We start from the raw sequence: 20477 nt of genomic DNA, 5'->3' as shown, positions 1-20477 counted from the left end.
AATGTGTCGACCACGTGATGGTAGACCTGTTCCTGTAATTGATTATCAAGTCCTGACAGGTGTCAAACCTTTGACTATTAATTATTTCAAGTTAGGCAAGCACGGCAACGCACGACTGCAGTAACAGTAAGAGATATACCTACATGTCTTGTGACGTCAAATCCTCGTTCATGGGCCATCATAATGTTCCACAATCACTTGGTAATAGACTGATGCCCTCTTATCTATCCTAGCTCGTTGTTTCGCGTGACGCTTAGTGCAGTCATGGTTACCGAACACAAACCAGACGACCTCTTTACGCAACGCTTACGTGAGTGAGTGAGTGAGTGAGTATGGTTTTACGCCGCTTTTAGCAATATTCAAGAAATATCACGGGGGGATTTCACACATTGTACCCATGTCGGGAATCGAACCCGGTTCTTCGGCGTGACGAGCAAACGCTTTAACCATTAAGGCTAAAACGTATATCTCACCCTCTAACACATATCTCACCCTCTTACAGGGGCACGGGTGGCACATCTCTAAGTTGCGACTCTTATGCGATCCAGTAGCCTATGATCATGGGTTCGAATCCCAAATAAGCCCTGAAGCTTGGTTTGTCACCAAGGTGAAAGTCAAATACTTTCATCACTTGGGTTGTTCCTCACAAACCAAGCTCAAAGGCCACGATATAACCGAAATACTGTTGAATACTCAACTCACCCACTAACAGATATGTCATTCTCTGACACTCGCATCTTTCTCCCTCTAACAAATGTCCTATCCTATGACACATATATACCTTCCTCTAACACATATCGTACCCTCTAACACATATCTCGACCTCAACACATATCTTACCCTCTAACACATATCTTACCCACTAACACATATCTTACCCACTAACACATATCTTACTCTCTAAGAAATATCTCACCCTCTAACACATATCTCACCCTCAAACACATATCTCAGCCTCTAACACATATCTCAACCTCAACATATCTCGCTCAGCGCCACGTGTCCGGTTCCTGGCAACGTGAGATTAGCTACCCGTAGAGACAGATTGTCTTACTGGGCCAGTGAGGGTATACGACTGAAGGTGGAGCAGTGTTGATTGCTTCCTCATGTACTGCCATGTGCAGCTGAAGTCGACAAAAGTGGACAAAATTGTCTAGTCCGGTTATACAGTGACTTAAACGTAATTGTTTCAAAATGGCCGCGTTCAGCACCTCCTTCCAGACCGTATTGGAAAACAATATCCGCCATATGTATTCCTACACCGGAAAGAGGCCTGTTCACCACCACCACTATGTGCACCTGCCCCGTGTGCGCCTCCCTACCCCCAATAGGAAACGCTACCCTCGTCGCTTCTACGACTTCTACCCCGAAATGAATATCGGCATCCCCAGAGCGCCCGCATTCAGAGAGGTGGATCAGAAAGGCATGGACGACATCGTGGCGAGACTTCAGACACGTATTACGTGCCAGTCGGAATCCGCACGCAGACGCTGCAGAGAGAAACTCGGCACCGACAGGACGACGACAGTGACGAAGAAGAAGTCAGCAGAGGAGATAGACGACATCACGAAACGTCTCCAACGCGGAACAAAGTGTTCAAAACAGCGCCACGGACAGCGGGCTGAGGCCAACTTGAGACTCCCGCGTATTAATCTGCGGAACAGTACTGGACAGAGAGGGTGGGTGATGTGACACTGACGGTCGTTACGTCACATAGTGCTGACCACACTTCTTGACCACGTTATGACAGATAACCCACCCGCCAGGTAGGCGATAACGTTACGCCGGGAATAACACGTCCATCGGTGCGACCATATAATAGTCTGTTTTTATTATATATCATTGGACCCAGATTGGATGTACTGCCTGTATCAATGTTCACTGACAATAGTTGTCTTGAAACTTGCAGTGTATACCACTGACCTAAACCAGGGTATATGCTGCCTGTACCTGGAGTATAGTATTCTACCAAGAACACAGTATCTCGTCCACACAGATCCGAGGATTAGTTAATACACTGGGAATAGGTTATACCCAGATGTACAGGCGGCCCAGTTGTATAAGACGTCATATTTACAGAGTTGCGTCCCTTAGGTGAACCAGAAACCTATGGTCGTGGGTTCGGATACCAGATCCAAGATGCTCGTGGGTCTCATCAAAGTGGAAAACGTCAAAGACCCACAGGACTTTGGGCTTCGCTACCACATCAGGTTGACACTGCGTGATAAAACAGAAATATTCTTGAAAGCGGCGTTAAACTCAACTCATCATCCGGTGACCGTGTTGGATATTAAACATCCGGACAATACGTTCATAATAAACACATTTCTTGAGTGAAACTGTATTATTGCAAGGCTTCGATATATTGCTGCTTCGAAGCATGACTTTTATACCAGTGCTCACTTTACTGACCAAACTGTATGGTAATGATAGACATAACGTTTTATGCAACCTTCTTTCATAGATGTCCTAGTAGGAGGGCTCAAGCATCACTGATGGCTGACAGAACAGAACAGAACTTTATTTACGCTCAGGCCGGGATCCTCGGCATATGAGGTACAAATTGGCAAACAGTAAATACATCAGATGGCGGGGTGGTTTACATGGAAGATTTTACAGTTTTCATAATGACATTACAGAATGTACAGAGTTTCTTAATAACATTTATTTTTTTACAATTAAAAAGTTCTTTGAATTTAAACATATCTGGGGTTTTAGCATATGAAATTAGAACATGTATTTACCGTTGGGGTTTAAAAAAGGGCAAACTAAAATATAATGGAATTCATCACCAACGTCGCTCATGTCGCAGTTTTTACACGTTCGTTCATTGACAGGGATTTTGTGCCACCAACCTAGTTCAATAGGTAAATGGTGGCATGAGGTTCTAAACAGAAGGAATTTACAGCCAACGAGAAAGGGATAACTAATAAATACTTTTCAAGGACGAGTTCAGTTTTAAATACGCGATATGTGATACCTTTAGAAGTATGTGTAATCTCTGAATTCCATGTTTGAGTTGCTATATCAGATAATCTTAACGACATACTAGATTTAAGAAAATTAGGAGGAATTGCTTGTTGGCTTAACCAATAGAAACTGAAGCCCGTTTCATTGAAAATACTTTCTAAACATTTTATCCATTTTTTTGCAGCTATTGTTTGTACAGACTTCATTGTATAACATTTGATATAGAATTCTTGATAACTTTTGTTCTTTGCCAGATAAGACCTTAGCCCAAAAACATACCATTCGACATTTGATAGAATTACTTAAAGGTACCCTTCCAAGTTCTCCATACAACATGTATAAAGGGGTACATTTCTTAATGGGAAGTAATGACAAAATCATCAATTGTACGTCTTAACCACACAAATATTCTCATGTTTACGTTTGTTTGACAATGAATCCACCCTTGCTTACAGCAACAATTGTAATCGTAGGTACATGATGCAAGAAAAGACATGGCAGCTGCTGTGTTGTTCTATCGCAAGAAATATACGGTTTCTGTTGCCATGTTGATAACGACTCGGCGTGCGGTTCGAGGTGGGGTGAGGTGAAATGGGGTTTAACGCCGCGTCCAATATTATTGCACTTATAAAGGGACGTGCATGCACGTGTGTTTGTGTGGGTGGCTGCTTGTACTATTCCATACTGATGCCGATTTATAGTGCTTGCACACTGAGATCCAATGCCGCAGTTTAACATGAATACCCCACTCAGACACAGTATACCGACTCTTGTTTAAGCCGCTGAGCGCTAGACAGGGTAACAACAAGTACCATCTTTTAACGTCTTTTGGTATGATGCGGCCGGGATCGAACCTCGAACCTTCCGCTCTCCGTGCGGAGGCTCTACCACTAAACCACGGAAGCGGTTTCGTGCTGTGTGTCATGAAGGTATTCAGAGTAATCTTGTTAACACATGGGTACAATGTGTGAAGCCCATTTCTGGTGTCCATACTCACCCACTCACTGCTTTAAAATCGTATTGTACTATCACCTGATTTAGTTTCATGTCTGTGTTAAGAGTGGGTGAGTATTGTTTTGCGCCGCTCTTAGCAATATTCAAGCAATATCACAATGGGGGACACCAGAAATGGGCTTCACACATTGTACCCATGTCGGAAATCGAACCCGGGTCTTCGGCGTGACGAGCGAACGCTTTAACCAGTAGGCTACCCGCCCCTTTAAAGCAGTGAGTGACACAGCAGTCAGTATACTGACTCCGCACTCTCCAGTTCTTGTTTTATCACATTAACGCCAAGGGTGAGGTTGGGCAACATAAAGAACGATCCAGTTAAAACGGATTTAGGGATGACGCCGCCAGGGGATCAAACCATCGACATTCCGCTATTCAACGAATTTAGGATTCGAACTCATAACCAAATTAAGCAAAGCATGGGAGCAGAAACCTGTGGTTGATAATGTGAGCATGATTCTAATCACACCAGTACATGAGTATACAGTCAAATGTTTTCCGTGTTCCACATGAAACTGGTGCAATCAAGGGAACATCATCTTCGTCAGATCCACCTGGTGATGCTGATAGCCACACACCTGGCATGGACGAGAGCGAGACTGTCTTTTCCAGTCTGTATCATACAATCAAGTGATTGCCAAAATAAGCAGCGATCCACTGAATTAGGATCAGATGACACGAAATCACCGAGCCTGATACCCGAGCCCTCTCTCACCTCAAGCATAGGTTGTTGGTGACCTTTTTCCTCTTTGAAAGTCCCAAGGTTCAGGAGTGTTTTTGTTTGTTTGTTGTTTAACAATGCACTCAGCAACATTCCAGCTATATGACGACAATCTGTTTATAATCGAGTCTGGACCAGACACTCCAGTGATTGATATCATGAGCATCGATCCACAAAATTAGGATATGATGACATGCATCAACCAAGTCAGTGAACCTGACAACCCGATCCGTTAGTCGCCTCTGACAAGCATGGGTTGCTAAAGGCCTATTCTAACGCGGATCGTCACCGGTAGGTCAGGAGTGAGTTTGATGTAAATGATTGCAGTATACTTCTTTTATTTCAACCTGTTAAGGACAAATGTGACACAAAATGTTTAGCAAACCCATCCTATGTTGATGTCAGGCCAAGGACCAGGCCCCCATTCAACAAAGCGCTACAAGGCTGCCGTAAGTCACCTGAAGAGTTACGATCGCCTTGTCAGTTTACACATCTTCCAACAACCATCTGATCACAACAAACACATTTACCAACTGTTCAACTATGTTTTATTAAAGACTAAATATATCAAAAAAATTGACAAGCAATACAAAGAATGCATTTAAGAGTCAAAGGAAAATAGTGGCAAGCTAGACTGGGTGACCTTTATAAAACTACTGGGAACCAGGCTGAATATAGAGCCATCTGGTGAGGACCAAATATCTCCTACACTTCCCACAATGTAGCAACTGCTGTACACCCCAACTGCTTGATACAGCAACATTGTCAGACTGGGCATGGCATAACATTTATAACTGGCATGTCAAAGTACAAGGTTGATACAAGTCTGTATATCATAGCATATCAACTAATCCTACATAACAACTGACAGAGATAGTGGGTTAAATCGTTAGTGTCACACACTGAACAAAGGAAGAGGTTTGCATATATCCAACATTGCAGATACTAGGCTGAAAGCTGTCCACCTCCCACCCCGACACTTCACCTCTCACTGCGAAGATGATTGAGCAAGTCTTCACCCTGCAGACCAGGAAGCGTGAGACTCTGGACAATGACCAGCATGAACAGAATGACATGTTCAGGGGGTGTCAAGATAATCTCTTTATCGTGTTTGGCATTTCTGCATCGATGCCACTTATTTAACATTGTTGAGGGAAAAAAGGATTTTGCCATCCTCAATCGTAGAGCTGTGTCTTAAACACAGACCCAAGATGAGATGACCTGGCACTCAGGGCATGGAGTTGTGTCTTGAACACAGACCCAAGATGAGATGACCTGGCACTCAGGGCATGGAGTTGTGTCTTGAACACAGACGCAAGATGCGATGACCTGGCACTCAGGGCATGGAGTTGTGTCTTGAACACAGACCCAAGATGAGATGACCTGGCACTCAGGGCATGGAGTTGTGTCTTGAACACAGACCCAAGATGAGATGACCTGGCACTCAGGGCATGGAGTTGTGTCTTGAACACAGACCTAAGATGAGATGACCTGGCACTCAGGGCATGGAGCTGTGTCTTGAACACAGATGCAAGATGCGATGACCTGGCACTCAGGGGAATATTTGGATCTGTCTACATGGTAACACAAACACTGTCTGAAACGTACAATTGCTTCTTCTGATGTCCAGTACTTATTCCATAAAAAGATAACATGCTTTTGTTCAATTTTCATTCATCACAACAAAGACCATACAGTAACACAGGACGTAACACACACAGTTATTGCTGATGTTTGATGGTCAAGGTGAGGAAGGAGAGAAAACCTGCCACAGACCTTGTAAATGGGATTGCAGTCAGTCACACAAACATTCAACAAATGAGCTAAAATGTATAGAACAGCGAAGCAAAACATGATAGGCTAATGATATGCAAGCAAAAACTGACCTCCGATGTCCCCCAGAAGAATGGGGACATTTTTATGATAAATAAAGGATGAATATAAACACCTTGGTTGGATCTATGCCACTGGATCGCTGTACAAGTATGGTATTTCTGGTACAGGATCTCTACTGTAGGATCTCTGCTACAGGATCTCAACTGTAGGATCTCTTCTGTTGGATCTCTACTGTAGGATCTCTACTACAGGATCTCAACTGTAGGATCTCTACTACAGGATCTCAACTGTAGGATCTCTTCTGTTGGATCTCTACTGTAGTATCTCAACTGTAGGATCTCAACTGTAGGATCTCTACTACAGGATCTCAACTGTAGGATCTCTGCTACAGGGAAATATCATACAAAACCATTTCACAGAAACTATATCAAATATATCAATAATCTTTCACATCCCAGCAACAAAGATGAATAACAAAAAAGAACGGCCTGAATAACCCAAACGTTTTAATCAAGAGCGCTTTATGACAAAGATTTCATTTCAAACTCCTCAGAAACTCTGATACACAAGAAACATTTCTATTAACATGATTAGGGAGATCCTGAACTACACCTCGTGGATTGTTGCCAGGAAGCAAAGATAAACAGGGATGTCTCATGTCCTGGATGTCGGCCCAATGGCCACCCTGTGGTCGATGATGTTCCGCACAACATGAAACGTATCAATATTCATGTGTAGTAGATTACAAAATTATAAAAAAATATGTCGTATATCTGTGGGTAACAATTAACAATGGAAACATAGAGCCGAGAGCTCTGTAGCTCACCTGGCTTAATCACATGAAATGTTATCATGTTTCAGCTGATGATGAATTTATGTAGTGTAATCCTTCCAGTCTTTCTGTTGGTCAATGGCAAAGTAAGCATCTTGCAGCATAAGTCTAAGTGAGTGAGTGAGTGAGTGAGTACAGTTTTACGCCACTTTTAGCAATATTCCAGCAACACCATTGCGGGGGACACCAGAAATAGGCTTCACACAAGTCTTAGTAGTGAGACTGCATTCAACAGTTTAACACATGCAGATGGGTAGGTTAACAGTTAATGAAAGACAACAGATCATGGAACAAGTCCAGGTGAGCTAACAATATAACAATATAATGAAACAATCTGTAGATGCTCTGTAAACTCCACATTGCTACAGAATCACCATGGTAACACATCTCCATGACAGCACTGGATTGGTGAGTTCCTGCAGGAGACTCGGCGGCGCAGGCGCCAGATGAAGTATGGTATGTCTAGCATCATACAAGAGCGGGTGTTACAATACGAGATACTCTGGGGGGTACAGTACAGGGACATTTGCATATAATGCTCCATGTTACAAGGACAGACACAAGCTGGTATATCCTCCAGACCCATTTGCCAATCTCTCAGGACTGACCTAGTTCTTTGTCACAATATGCTGATCTTGCTCATTTAATCTAAGCATATATGTGTATTTAGAGTAGTCCTAGGGTGAAATGTGGTCTTTACCTACTAGTGTGGTCAAATCTATACGAGGGATCAGTTTGTTTTATCATTACATTGATCTAAGAATCAGTTAGTGACCACGCATCCTGATCTCCCTCGACAGATACAGCTAACATGAACCAGAAGCACATCCACAGACTCAAAACATGACAGTTATTTCACTTATTTCAGTCTTGTATGTACAATGACTTCCTGTAACAATTCATTGCAAGTGTATTTCAAACATGTTTATAAAAACGACAAGAATTTCAGCAAAAATATTGTCAAAAGTAAGTTGAATAATTGCTTGATCTGTCCATTAGAAGAAAATAAGTTCTGCACAATCCAAATAGGCCGAAGATGGTGGGTGAAGACCGCCTTGACTCATAAGAGCAGTTGTCATATAAAAGAACATATTACAATCTTGTATACAGCTACTTGTATGTGTGGAATACATCATACATCCTGGTCATCCAGCCAATGACATCACTGCATACTATACAGAAGAGCATGGCACAGCCTACATATCCTACAAAGAATATACATACAAATATCACCTTGATTTTCCTCAATAAACTTAACCTATTTTTAGTCCTATTTGGAAAGATCATTACTTGATTCAAAATTTGATTCTTCACTCACCCAATCCACCCATCTAGGTCTAAAAATGCCCAACCCCCACACACCGAAGTACCAACCTCATCACGATAACACTTCGTTGTAGCAGGAGAGCAGACTATGTAACCATGGCAACCATGTTGGTTTCCAAGCAACAGTTTCAATTTCACTGTCAACCTAATTGGCAATATCGCGGCGGTCCTACTCAGCTCTCTCCTATACTCACAATGTACAAACTTCCCTTATTTACATACAAATTGGCTTGAATCAACTATCACATCCTTCCTGGTACAAATCACTGATGATGAGAGTTAGCGCAGAACATCCTGATGTTAATACTAGTCATATATCCTACCTATAAAGGAGACATAGCGTTAAGACAGAGGATATTTGAGAGTTTAAGCGTTGTGTGGTCGTCAACTCAGGGCTTCTGGTGGCCAATGCTGAGGAACTGTGTGAGGTCGGGCTCTGTGACGTTAGACAGAACCTTCTGTATGCGCCGGTTGATACGGAGCAGAATACACATGCTGCTGATGGTTCCATATGCCTTGCTCAGTTCCCTCAGCGACGTCTGGTGTCGCGTGCACTGCAGCTTCTCATCCAGCAGCTGTGGAAGAAACAGACAACATTTCAGACAAAATAATCCACATGCAAAGTTGTTTTTGCCCCTACCAGCTCTATTGTTATTTATATGCACAGCTTAAGCAAAATTTCAAGAGCCAACACAATTCTAAAATGAGCTACATTCAAAATAAACAAAATGAATGAGAAGGGTTTAAAATGCCCGGATGTTGACGTTGACAGCACTGCAAACAACAGTCAATAACCCGCCCTTTTCTGTGAGAGAAATTTCTGCTCCAGTGACCATATTTCAGGAGTATTCCCATCAGGTCAGGAAGTCATTCTTTTCAGGGAATACCCCTGCCTTGTTTCTGTAAGGTGATTGGCTTCATACAATTGAGGCACATGTATTGTAATCTAGGCTTTGATAAACACTGGCTTCTAATCTAATCAACCTGGCAAATAGCTCATCCTCAGAAAAACACACAAGCTTTATCTTTAATTTGCCAGTTATTCTGCACAGTGCTTGTGTCACAAGTCAGCTTCTCAGTGTGGAGCTCTATCGTTTTGGTTTGACAATTGAACTTCGCATGAAATAAAGGTGTGATGTCACAAACAGTAATTATTTTATGCATGATTGGAAAACTACGGTGGCCGCCAGAAACTCCCACTGGTGAGATCATTTTTCACTGTATGCCTCTATAAAGAAAAGTATTTGGCGGCCGCCAGACACTTCCACTGGTGAGATCATTTTTCACTGTATGCCTCTATAAAGAAAAGTATTTGGCGGCCGCCAGACACTTCCACTGGTGAGATCATTTTTCACTGTATGCCTCTATAAAGAAAAGTATTTGGCGGCCGCCAGACACTTCCACTGGTGAGATCATTTTTCACTGTATGCCTCTATAAAGAAAAGTATTTGGCGGCCGCCAGACACTTCCACTGGTGAGATCATTTTTCACTGTATGCCTCTATAAAGAAAAGTATTTGGCAGCCGCCAGACACTTCCACTGGTGAGATCATTTTTCACTGTATGCCTCTATAAAGAAAAGTATTTGGCGGCCACCAGACACTTCCACTGGTGAGATAAAACATAGAGGTTTACAGGGGGAAATGATCTCACCAGTGGAAGTACCTGGCGGCCGCCAGATAAAATATAGAGGCATACAGTGAAAAATGATCTCACCAGTGGCGGGTATGGGCCACCGTAGGAAACACCCATACCAGTCAATGTCCTGACCCTTAAAGTTCTATTTCAGTCATATTGTGGGGTGTCAGATTTAGTGGGAAAAATGTGTCCGAAGTGATAACTCATAGAAGTTTATCCCTTTTGTGAAATCAATCAGCATGTGGATAGTACCGCTGACAAGAGGTCAATGTTGTTTCGTGATAGACAGTAAGATAACGCTAGCTGGCTCATTATCAGGTTTAACAAACTGAACTAATGCAAAGCTAGGAGAATATTACTTCTGGAAAAGGGTAAATGCATTGTGTATTGTATCTTTGATCTTTGATCTTTGTATATACTATCACATTCATTTCTGTAGTTCTGACAGCCTATATATAACAAGGTAGATTTTCACAAATACCCTCCTTGCGTTTCCTGCTAACACACAACATCAGTAGTTATAGAGCAGGCGTTTGCCCACCCACAAACAGAGAACACTGTTACCATCCCGCAATACTGGATGTCTTCTTACAACACACAACAGATGAGAGATCCTGACAACCAGATCATCAGCAACTTCTGATCCCAACTGTACCCTGGTTGAACTCACAGAGTGTCCATGGTAACCAAATCTAACCCACACCGAACACAACAAAACATCACTGTCAAAATAACCCCAGAGCAGTGGTGGTGGGAGTCTACATATACAACGTGGAGGTCCTCATGCACAGATTACCAACCCAGTCTGTCAGTGTGTCTGTGCTGCCATGGTGATGCTGTCATCCAATCAGGGCAGAGTGGAGATGATGTGTTTCTGGTACTTCAGCTTCAGGACCAACAGTGGCATCCGATGTAAACCGCATCCTTGCAGCTGGGTCAACGCGACCTCATGCTTCTCAACTCCATGAATCTTCTGCAGCTCCTGGTTACAGAGTTCACAGTTACCTCCCTTGGTTGTAAGGCTGACCGAGGTCCAACAATCCATGCAACAAGGAGGCAACAGGGTCCTAGAAGAAGCTGACCTTACAAAGGTCAAGGACGTCATGTCCTCAAAGGTCAAGGCATCCAGTCATCACACAGGTCAAGGCTGGCTATGATCTCAATCATGCAAACATTCCACACATCTCCACATCCAACTGCAGGGCTGTTAGCAATCCATCATGTGGATGAGAAGTGATGTTAGTCTTCAACTCTGGCAAGTCAGTTATTCACATCATATACTTGGCTATAACAGTCTGGGCAACACAGTCATATGAGCTTGCCCATAGCTGACTGTACTGACATGCCTCCCATCAGAACAAACAATGCATGGCAGTGAGGTACAATCATGCATAATTTAACTTCATGCATAACACAGCGTCATGCATGGTGGTCTATGACTGTTTGAGTAAAATAACACCATGCATTGTCTTTGTGTAACATCAATCCTGGTCCAAAGCATGGCCTCCAAGGAACTTCAAGCATGGTCTTGTGTATCCCCATGCATGGTCCTTGATCTTACAGACCCTCTACCTTACCGATAACTTCCTTTAATAGTTTGTAGAATGACTTTTATGTAACCGCTCTAGGTCTATGTGTAACATCATGCATGATCTTTGTGTATCACCAGGCATTAATCCATGGTCTTTGTCAGCATGATCTTTATGTGTCACCAAGCAATGAGGCATTGTCTCTGTGTAACATCATGCATGATCTTTATGTCTTCTAGCGCCTCACAGGCAGCTTGGGTTGTATACTCCCCAGGGAGCTGAGAATGACGGTTGAATACACACTGATCCAGGGACCAGGGTAATAATGTCTTAGCGCTCAGAGCATGCTTATGCATGGAGTACAGCGCCACATAAATAGACAACTATTATTACTATTATTATTTATGTGTCATCTTGCAGTAAGGCATTGTCTCTGTGTAAGATCATGCAGGATCTCTGTCTATCACATGCTGGACACAGCCATGGTATAAGTATGACCTCTCTATAACACCAACAAAACACCAACACAGTTCAGAACAGAACGAGATGTTGAGGGATACAACCTTTCCCTCAACACAACATGCCTACCAGCAGTCACATGACAGGATGTTTACATGGGCACAAATTAGTTGTCAATCTCTCTCTACAGGTTAGTCACATGACAAGGGCAGGTCACTCTCGTGTAAGTTGTAACAAAGGAGAAGTAGTTACTGCAGTCACATGGATGTCTCATAAACTAGAGAAGCACTGTGTACAGTCAAACATTCCCCTCATCTTCTAAAAACAGCCATAGAAACTAACAGTTTTAGTCCACTAGTCCTTATAATGATAACATATAGCAAAACCTTTAAAAAGGGCAAATGTCTACTAGTCCTTAGGATACCTTAATTATTGGGCAGTTTGTCAAGGACTACAGGACTAGTGCCAATTTCTAACGCTGATAACCTCATGCAACAACTGAGATATGTAAACATAATTTCCTGACATGATTCTTCTTCTCTTGCTTAGTAAGTTTCTGCTACAAGTGATTCATGGCAAGATCTAGAGATAAGCTGCGTATTTACGTAAAGTATGCATTAATAAATTAACTGATATACGCAGACAAATATGCAGCAAAAACTATAAATACGCTATTGAAATAAAATTAATGTGTATATTACAACTGTTAGTTAAAACGATTGCATATAATTACAACTGTTAGGCTAAAAAAAAATTAATAGCCTTGGTTCTCAGGCACCACCCGCATCATCATAAAGTTTGCCACATGTTTCGTTTTTCTTTCCATTTTTTTTAAAAACCAAAAAAAACCTTAAATTTTCGAGGCCCAATGGTAGTCAAATAGTGAATTCGAGTATTTTACTCATCAAGGAATACATTTATGTAGGGAGGCCTTTTCCCGGGTTAATTGTACACAATTGTTTATTTGGTAACACAACTGTTTACTTGTTTAGATACCAGGTTTGAACAACCAAACAAAAAGAAGAAAAAAAAGACACCCCCCACCCATTGCCTGAGAACCGATTTTTACAATTTTTAAATCCTTAGATATAATGGTTGTGTATCAGCCGATTGCAAAATTCACTTACCAACACTTATATTCGGAAAAGTTTGTGCGTCAAACATACCGATAGATGCCAATTGAAAAGCACATCGTGCCTAGTCAGTGTATATGTTGTATCTTGAATAGTCGCTGATTGGTGATTTAAAAAATACTGCCTTTCTTACTATGCTAAGTTTTGCAAACAAAAATGGCTTCCCGGAGAGGAAGCTGCAAGCAGACGCAGACATAAATACTACTAAATGATTTAAGGGGATTGTTACGAAATAGGTTTTAAGTTAAAATACCCAAATGTCAAGAAACAGGTAGGTAAAACATATTTGAATACCCTCAAAAAATTGTGGATATCCAATAAAAATCACCCCCCTGAGTAAAATACCCCAATAACCAAAAGCTTATCGAGAGCTCTGCATGGCAACACCATGGTTACAAACTTTCATAAAATGTTTGACAGACCAAATACCTCATAGAAATACTGGTAAGATGTACAATCTCATTCAAATCAGATCTTCGTTCTTGCTACAACTAAACAAAGATCTGAGGACATCCCATTAGGGGTCACGTCAGAACGACCCTTTATCCAACCAATCAGAGCATCGCTTACCAGTTCATGAAAGTAAAAGTGGGAATGTGATTTCTAAACACTGGGTATTCCGAACAATAGTTTTGGTTTTAACGACTGAATCCATACAATCTAGACCATCTATTAGCAATTACAGAATGTTCTTTTGTTCAGGTTTAAAATTTTTAATCGAGAATTTGTCAAAATATGTTTCAAAGCGTAGTCACCAATTTGATATTAGTGCCGAAAAGCACTAGAAAGCTGCCTTCTGACTGGCTAATGTTGACTTCTTGTCACTAATGTCAGTCATTCCATTGGTCTGTCAAAGTTCACACAAGTTCGGTCTGACGTGACCCGTAATGGGGTGTCCTCAGGCCTTTGTTTAGCGGTAGCGAGAACTAAGATCTGATTTTAATTAGATTGGTAAGATGCCTCAATAAGACAAAATAGGAAAATAGTTCCCACCATTACCATTATAAACTGTGACTACAAGCTTGACACTCACCCCATAGCCCTCCTTGGTGAGTTCCTCATTGGTTCTGTGGATGAGTCGGCCGTTCAGGTACAGCATGTCTGCCCCCAGCGGGCTCGGCATCTGCAGGATCTTGTAGTTGAAAGTCTTTAGGGCATCCATACGCTGAAACACCATACATGACACGACATGAGCAAACTGTGAAAAAGCATGCAATCTCATTAATAATGGTCAACGATCAATAACAGATTAGATCTGGGTGAAGAAATTGGTGGACAGTAATGTCAAGGTTCCAAGTGTAAAACACCTGTCGTCATGACGACGACGGTGCTGGGCACCATCTGACCAGGGCTGACCCCCTGAGTGGGCAGAACCTACCTTCATGATAGTCCGTGGACCGTCACCCCCTGCAACTACCAGCTCTTCCCGTCCAATGACATTGACAGCATCTTTAAGGTGAAGGACATCCGTGTCGCCGATGTTGATGGGGACGACATCGTAATCGATAAATGCTGTCGCCACTGCTGTTGCTCCTGCATTATTTGTTCTTTTGCCAACGCCGACAAAGATTTCTTTTCCTGGAAAAAAGCAGGAAACATGATGAATATGAACGATGTACATTCTGCAGGGGAAGGTGTCAGAAAGTGAGTGCTGTTCAGTGGTGAGTGCTGTGCAAGTAAATAAGGGGTGGGTGTGGGGTGTGGGGTTGTGTCATGTTTTCTTATCCCCCTTCATTCTTGATCTGTTAACGTCAGGTTTCAGACCAGAATCCTAGTCTTTTCATGCTGAATTTCGAATACTGCCGTGAATGAGTGAGTGAATGCAGTCAGCACTATTTCAACCAAATCACAGCTTTCAGTCATGCAAGCTTTACATGACGCAGTGATGATGATGCCACATCATACATTTAAACTTGGTAACTTATTCTCCTGTATATGGAGCTTGTTATCCCATCTAGAATGCCTGGTATTCCCCTGTATATGGAGCTTGTTATCCCATCTACAGAGCCTGGTATTCCCCTGTATGTGGAGCTTGTTATCCCATCTAGAATGCCTGGTATTCCCCTGTATATGGAGCTTGTTATCCCGTCTACAGGGCTGGTATTCCCCTGTATATGTAGCCTGTAATTCCCGTCTACAGAGCCTGGAATTCCCCTGTATATGGAACCTGTATATGGAGCTTGTTATCCCATATACAGAGCCTGGTATTCCCCTGTATATGGAGCTTGTTATCCCATCTACAGAGCTGGTATTCCCATGTAAATGGAGATTGTTATCCTGTCTACAGGGCCTGGTATTCCCCTGTATACAATGGTATTTGGTGTGTGAGCCTGGTATTCCCCTGTAAACAGAGTTTGTTATCCTGTCTACAGAGCTGGTATTCCCTTGTAAACGGACCTTGTTATCTCGTCTACAGGGCCTGGTATTCCCCTGTATATAGAGCTTGTTATCCTGTCTACAGGGCTGGTATTCCCCTGTATACAGAGCTTTTATCCTGTCTACAGGGCCTGGTATTCCCCTTTATATAGAAATTGTTATCCCGTCTACAGGGCCTGGTATTCCCCTGTATGTAGAGTTTGTTATCCTGTCTACAGGGCTGGTATTCCCCTGTATATAGAGCTTTTTATCCCGTCTACAGGGCTGGTATTCCCCTGTATATGGAGCTTGTTATCCCATCTACAGAGCCTGGTATTCCCCTGTATATAGAGCTTGTTATCCCGTCTACAGGGCCTGGTATTCCCCTGTATGTAGAGTTTGTTATCCTGTCTACAGGGCTGGTATTCCCCTGTATATAGAGCTTGTTATCCCGTCTACAGGGACTGGTATTCCCCTGTAAATGGAGCTTGTTATCCCATCTACAGGGCCTGGTATTCCCCTGTAAATGGAGCTTGTTATCCTGTCTACAGGGCCTGGTATTCCCCTGTATATAGAGCTTTTTATCCCGTCTACAGGGCTGGTATTCCCCTGTATATGGAGCTTGTTATCCCATCTACAGAGCCTGGTATTCCCCTGTATATAGAGCTTGTTATCCTGTCTACAGGGCCTGGTATTCCCCTGTATGTAGAGTTTGTTATCCTGTCTTCGGGGTGGTATTCCCCTGTATATAGAGCTTGTTATCCCGTCTACAGGGACTGGTATTCCCCTGTAAATGGAGCTTGTTATCCCATCTACAGGGCCTGGTATTCCCCTGTAAATGGAGCTTGTTATCCCGTCTACAGGGCCTGGTATTCCCCTGTATATGGAGCTTGTAATTCCCATCTACAGAGCCTGGTTTTCCAACCCAATTACGTTTCTAGGTTTGTCATCACCATACCCGTACTCATGGGTTTCACCAAAGTGGTAAACATCAGAGACCTGCACCACTTCAGGCTTTCCTGCCACATAAAGCTAACATGCCATGATATAACTGGAATACTGCTCAAAGCAGTGTTAAACCCAACTCACTAACTGGTATCTATACTCAGCCTCATATTCCCCAGTCTACAGAGCCTGGTATTCCCCTGCAATGTGCTCACCTGTAAACAGAACGTCTCCTCCATCCAGCTTGGCATCAGCCTCTTTCATCTCACTCACGTTGAAGTGAAGGTCATTCTTCAGAACTCGGCGGATCTCACCAACCTGAAACATGGGTTGGGTGGAGATGAAGATACCTCAAGCAGGAATCAATAAGGAGAATTCACAGTAATAAGATCTTTCTTCTGACAAGAAATATTATGGATGACATCTTCATTGTACACACACATTTCAGGGCTGTTTCGTCCCCCTTCAACACAGGTGAATGGCCTGGACACATCCAGGCCCACATCCAAACGTCAGTATTCTGAACACTTTCTACCATGGGACATTACAGGGACATCCTTTCATTTTTCACAATGAATCAATCAGGTCTGTAATGACATGGATTGATGAGCTATGTAGGGGGTCTAAGAGGGAAGTGCCCCCATCTCATGTTTCGTTTGCACCATATTGGCTCATTCCTTACCACTTGAGATATGTAGATTACAGAATGGGACAAGTATGCCAACTCGCACTGTGACCATTCGTAAGTTCCGCAGACTGAAGTCATGGCTACCTGTAACCTAAGCAAGTACCCGTCACCACGTTGTCCCCTTCCATTCAGTTCCATAATGTCTCAGTCATGACAAGCTAAATTTACACTCAGCTTAGCTTAGCGCAGTTGGTTAGCTCATGGGGGCAACATTCCCAAGGTTGCAAGTTTGAATGTGACAGATTTTCACAAACACTTGTTACTTGTCTGAGTGACAGATGGAAGAAAGGTGGATTCCAAAGGTAATCCCATTTTTTATTATATGCAGTCAATGTCATACTCCTAGAAACGTGTGAAACATGATAATACCAATTTGAATGCCTGTTAACGGGATCTGATTTTAGGTTAAATGTTCAAACAGGTCAAAGCTAACTTATCAATGCTTATCATGGGTTTTAAATGTTAGTATTGTCACTCTGTCAACTCCACTTTCACATCTTTCAGTGGAGGTGCATCACTTCATTTAAACAGACACTGTCTTGGCTATTACAGTAATGCAGCATTAGAAATTGGCACTAGTCCTGTAGTCCTTGCCAAACTGACCAATAGTTAAGGTACCATAAGGACTAGTAGAAATTTGCCATTTTTAAGGGTCTTGCTATATGCTATCATTGTAAGGACTAGTGGACTGAAACTGTTAGTTTCTATCTGTGTAATGGTGCTCAAGTAGTGGTCAGTATGGGTAATATGCACAGATGATATACTGGTAAACAATGTAGAGTATGACTCTATATTATCGTGGGCTCTATCTTACATGTCTTATCGTGGTATTGTTAAATCTCATAATCCACACCCCCTTCGACTGTTTACTTATACAAATCTAAGGACGATATTTGATTGCTTGATCGAATACATGACTCGCGGAATGTGTCACGGCTACTCGTAAGTATACTTGTTAACTTTTTTTTATAAAATTGTTTCTGGAATGATTTTGAAGTGGAATTATCCCTACCTCCATTTGAAACTGATTAGAATAAGAACCCATTTGTTTAGACAAAGGCCCTTGAGTCCTTGACCCAACCTAAGTTGTTTGTACACTGATTATGCATAATCCAAAACAGGAAGCGATGTAAACCACATAATCCACACATATCGCACGACAAAATAGCCATACCAGGATAATATAGAGTTGCCTGCCCTTGAGTTGCTAATGACAGGTACTTCTTTTACCAAACTCGGTAAAGAAAATCAGCATCAATCAATCCTAATTGATGTGTCATAAAAGTTGAATAAAGAACAAGAAACATTTTGCGTATGACATGGATAATGTGTTAATAAGCAATCGCCATTACGATCCATTTTGATTTAACTCCCGCGATAAAATAGCGTACCATCCTATAGAGCCTAAGTGTTGACAACAACCCAATTCGGCAGTACTGCCAGTAGGGGCCTGTTGATGAACAGGAGAGATTTATATTCATTGTATTCATGTATTCAATGAACAGACTGACCTATCACTGCTTGTCAGTGCTCTTCAGAAACTAATTTATACCAGACCAGCAGACGGACGTCCTTAAATGTCAACTGTCCGGTAGTCAGCAGGTAGGCATTTCCTACTTGAGCGAGTTACGGACGCGCCTGACCTACTTTCACGCGGTGACTCACAGCTGAAGCTTCCAAGCATAAAAACGGAAACAGCCACCCGCATATCCTACAAAATGTAACACCGCAAAGTAAGCAACAATTTGTAACACTCACCTCCCCTTGTCTCGAGGGATGGCCTGGCCGAGTGATGAGTACTGTCCCCCCGATCACAACAGCCGTGTCTTCGACAAAACAACAGTCGGGGTACTTCTCATCTTCCTGAAGTTCGATCAGGTTTATATCGCATTTCTGTAGCACAGCCAGCAGTTCCTTGTACTCTTCTCTCGCCTTCTCTACGTCGATCTGTTCATTTCCAGCAGTTATTGCTTTATCTTTGAAACTGTTAGGAATACGAGACACAATCGCGTAATTGTAGTGAAAAGCCGCCATTTTGAATGTCCTGGATATGACGCTGACGAGTTTTCTCCCTTTTCTTCAAACCGGAAAAGCGGAGACAAGTGGGCGTGTCCAACTCGTTGATGACAACCGGCTTCAATAAAATGAACACACCTACAAATACTTGTCACTCACGCGATCGCCGATTCTGAAACTAAGTGTCAGCTACTGGATTATCGCTCAGATTGGGGACACTGCTGACTGTAATTCCGATGCGTCCTCGCGTTACTGACCGACTGCCGTGAAAGACAGTTATGACGACCCACAAGTACCCCTGCAGCCTCTGTGTTAGGAGACGAAGGAGTGTTACCACGCCGACACGGAAGGAATGCCGTTACGGTGCATGCGTCACGACATTCCCGCATCGATCACAGCGCAACTCCACATGTCCGCGTTTACAGGAAATAAGACAAATGAAAATAAACGAAACCAGAACCGACCATGCTCTCATACAATTAAAGCATTGTCACCTATATTTGGATATTTTTAGTGTCGCCTCTTAAACTTCTACAAGAAGCGTTGTTTTCTAATGATGTGGTATAGTTCGCAAAACTTGCCCATTATTATCTAGACACTTTTAGTTATATAAAATGCAGCTTTTCCGCAATCATTTTTCTGGCTCAAAACAACTGTATTGTGTGTTGTACATGTATCGTTTTAGTGGTATTCGCGGTGTTACTTGGGTATAGGGAAATGTAGGCAAGTAGTTTTGGCATATTATGTGTTATTTTACTCAAATAAGATTTCAATTCTTTTGTCAAATAAATACTGTATTTTATCAATAATTACATATATTTTGTACCCTTACCCCAACCCCCCATATTATTTATGTCCTGAATATTAGATATACTAGTAATGCATTTATATCAACCATTAAACTTCTCATTGTAAAGCTTATAATACTGTTTTACATTTCTCGCTCTTATGATCGAGTTAAGTTTTTCAGAAATAATAAACGTTAACTGATAATCTTGACTGATATCTACGAAGCATTG

The 20477-nt window shown here is 42.3% G+C and overlaps 2 protein-coding genes and 1 pseudogene across 3 annotated transcripts; 1 reads left to right on the top strand and 2 right to left on the bottom strand.

Moving 5' to 3' along the window:
• Nucleotides 1–1194: 1194 nt before the first annotated feature.
• On the top strand, nucleotides 1195–1692 carry LOC139459354 (uncharacterized). Its single transcript, XM_071240818.1, has one exon. It carries the CDS (start codon nucleotides 1195–1197, stop codon nucleotides 1690–1692), a length of 498 nt encoding a protein of 165 aa, XP_071096919.1.
• Nucleotides 1693–2599: 907 nt separating this feature from the next.
• On the bottom strand, nucleotides 2600–3351 carry LOC139459447 (uncharacterized; annotated as a pseudogene).
• Nucleotides 3352–5233: 1882 nt separating this feature from the next.
• Nucleotides 5234–19783, bottom strand: LOC139459591 (N(G),N(G)-dimethylarginine dimethylaminohydrolase 1-like). Of its 2 annotated transcripts, XM_071241151.1 has the most exons (6): nucleotides 19201–19783; nucleotides 16970–17072; nucleotides 14833–15032; nucleotides 14488–14619; nucleotides 11134–11315; nucleotides 9183–9271 (listed from the first exon to the last, which is right to left on the bottom strand). In XM_071241151.1, the coding sequence occupies exons 1-5, from the start codon at nucleotides 19474–19476 to the stop codon at nucleotides 11181–11183; spliced, it is 846 nt and encodes a 281-aa protein (XP_071097252.1). In that variant the 5' UTR covers nucleotides 19477–19783; the 3' UTR covers nucleotides 9183–9271; nucleotides 11134–11180. The 2 variants fall into 2 exon arrangements, with proteins under 2 accessions (XP_071097251.1, XP_071097252.1); XM_071241150.1 differs by lacking the exon at nucleotides 11134–11315 and having other exon boundaries at nucleotides 5234–9271; nucleotides 19201–19780.
• Between the last annotated feature and the right edge of the window lie 694 nt (nucleotides 19784–20477).

The sequence above is a fragment of the Haliotis cracherodii genome, unplaced genomic scaffold (genome assembly GCF_022045235.1).
Source record: "Haliotis cracherodii isolate W230 unplaced genomic scaffold, xgHalCrac1.p SCAF_13, whole genome shotgun sequence".
In the NCBI taxonomy this organism is placed as follows: Eukaryota; Metazoa; Mollusca; class Gastropoda; order Lepetellida; family Haliotidae; genus Haliotis; species Haliotis cracherodii.
This window is presented reverse-complemented; position numbering and strand designations above follow the sequence as displayed.

Coding starts and splice junctions, on each gene's coding strand:
- LOC139459354 (XM_071240818.1), top strand. CDS start 1,195: ATGGCCGCGTTCAGCACCTCCTTCCAGACCGTATTGGAAAACAATATC.
- LOC139459591 (XM_071241150.1), bottom strand. CDS start 19,476: ATGGCGGCTTTTCACTACAATTACGCGATTGTGTCTCGTATTCCTAAC. Junction 17,073..19,200: donor ATCCCTCGAGACAAGGGGAG/GTGAGTGTTACA, acceptor CCCATGTTTCAG/GTTGGTGAGATCCGCCGAGT. Junction 9,272..14,487: donor TCACCAAGGAGGGCTATGGG/GTGAGTGTCAAG, acceptor TTTCTTCCACAG/CTGCTGGATGAGAAGCTGCA.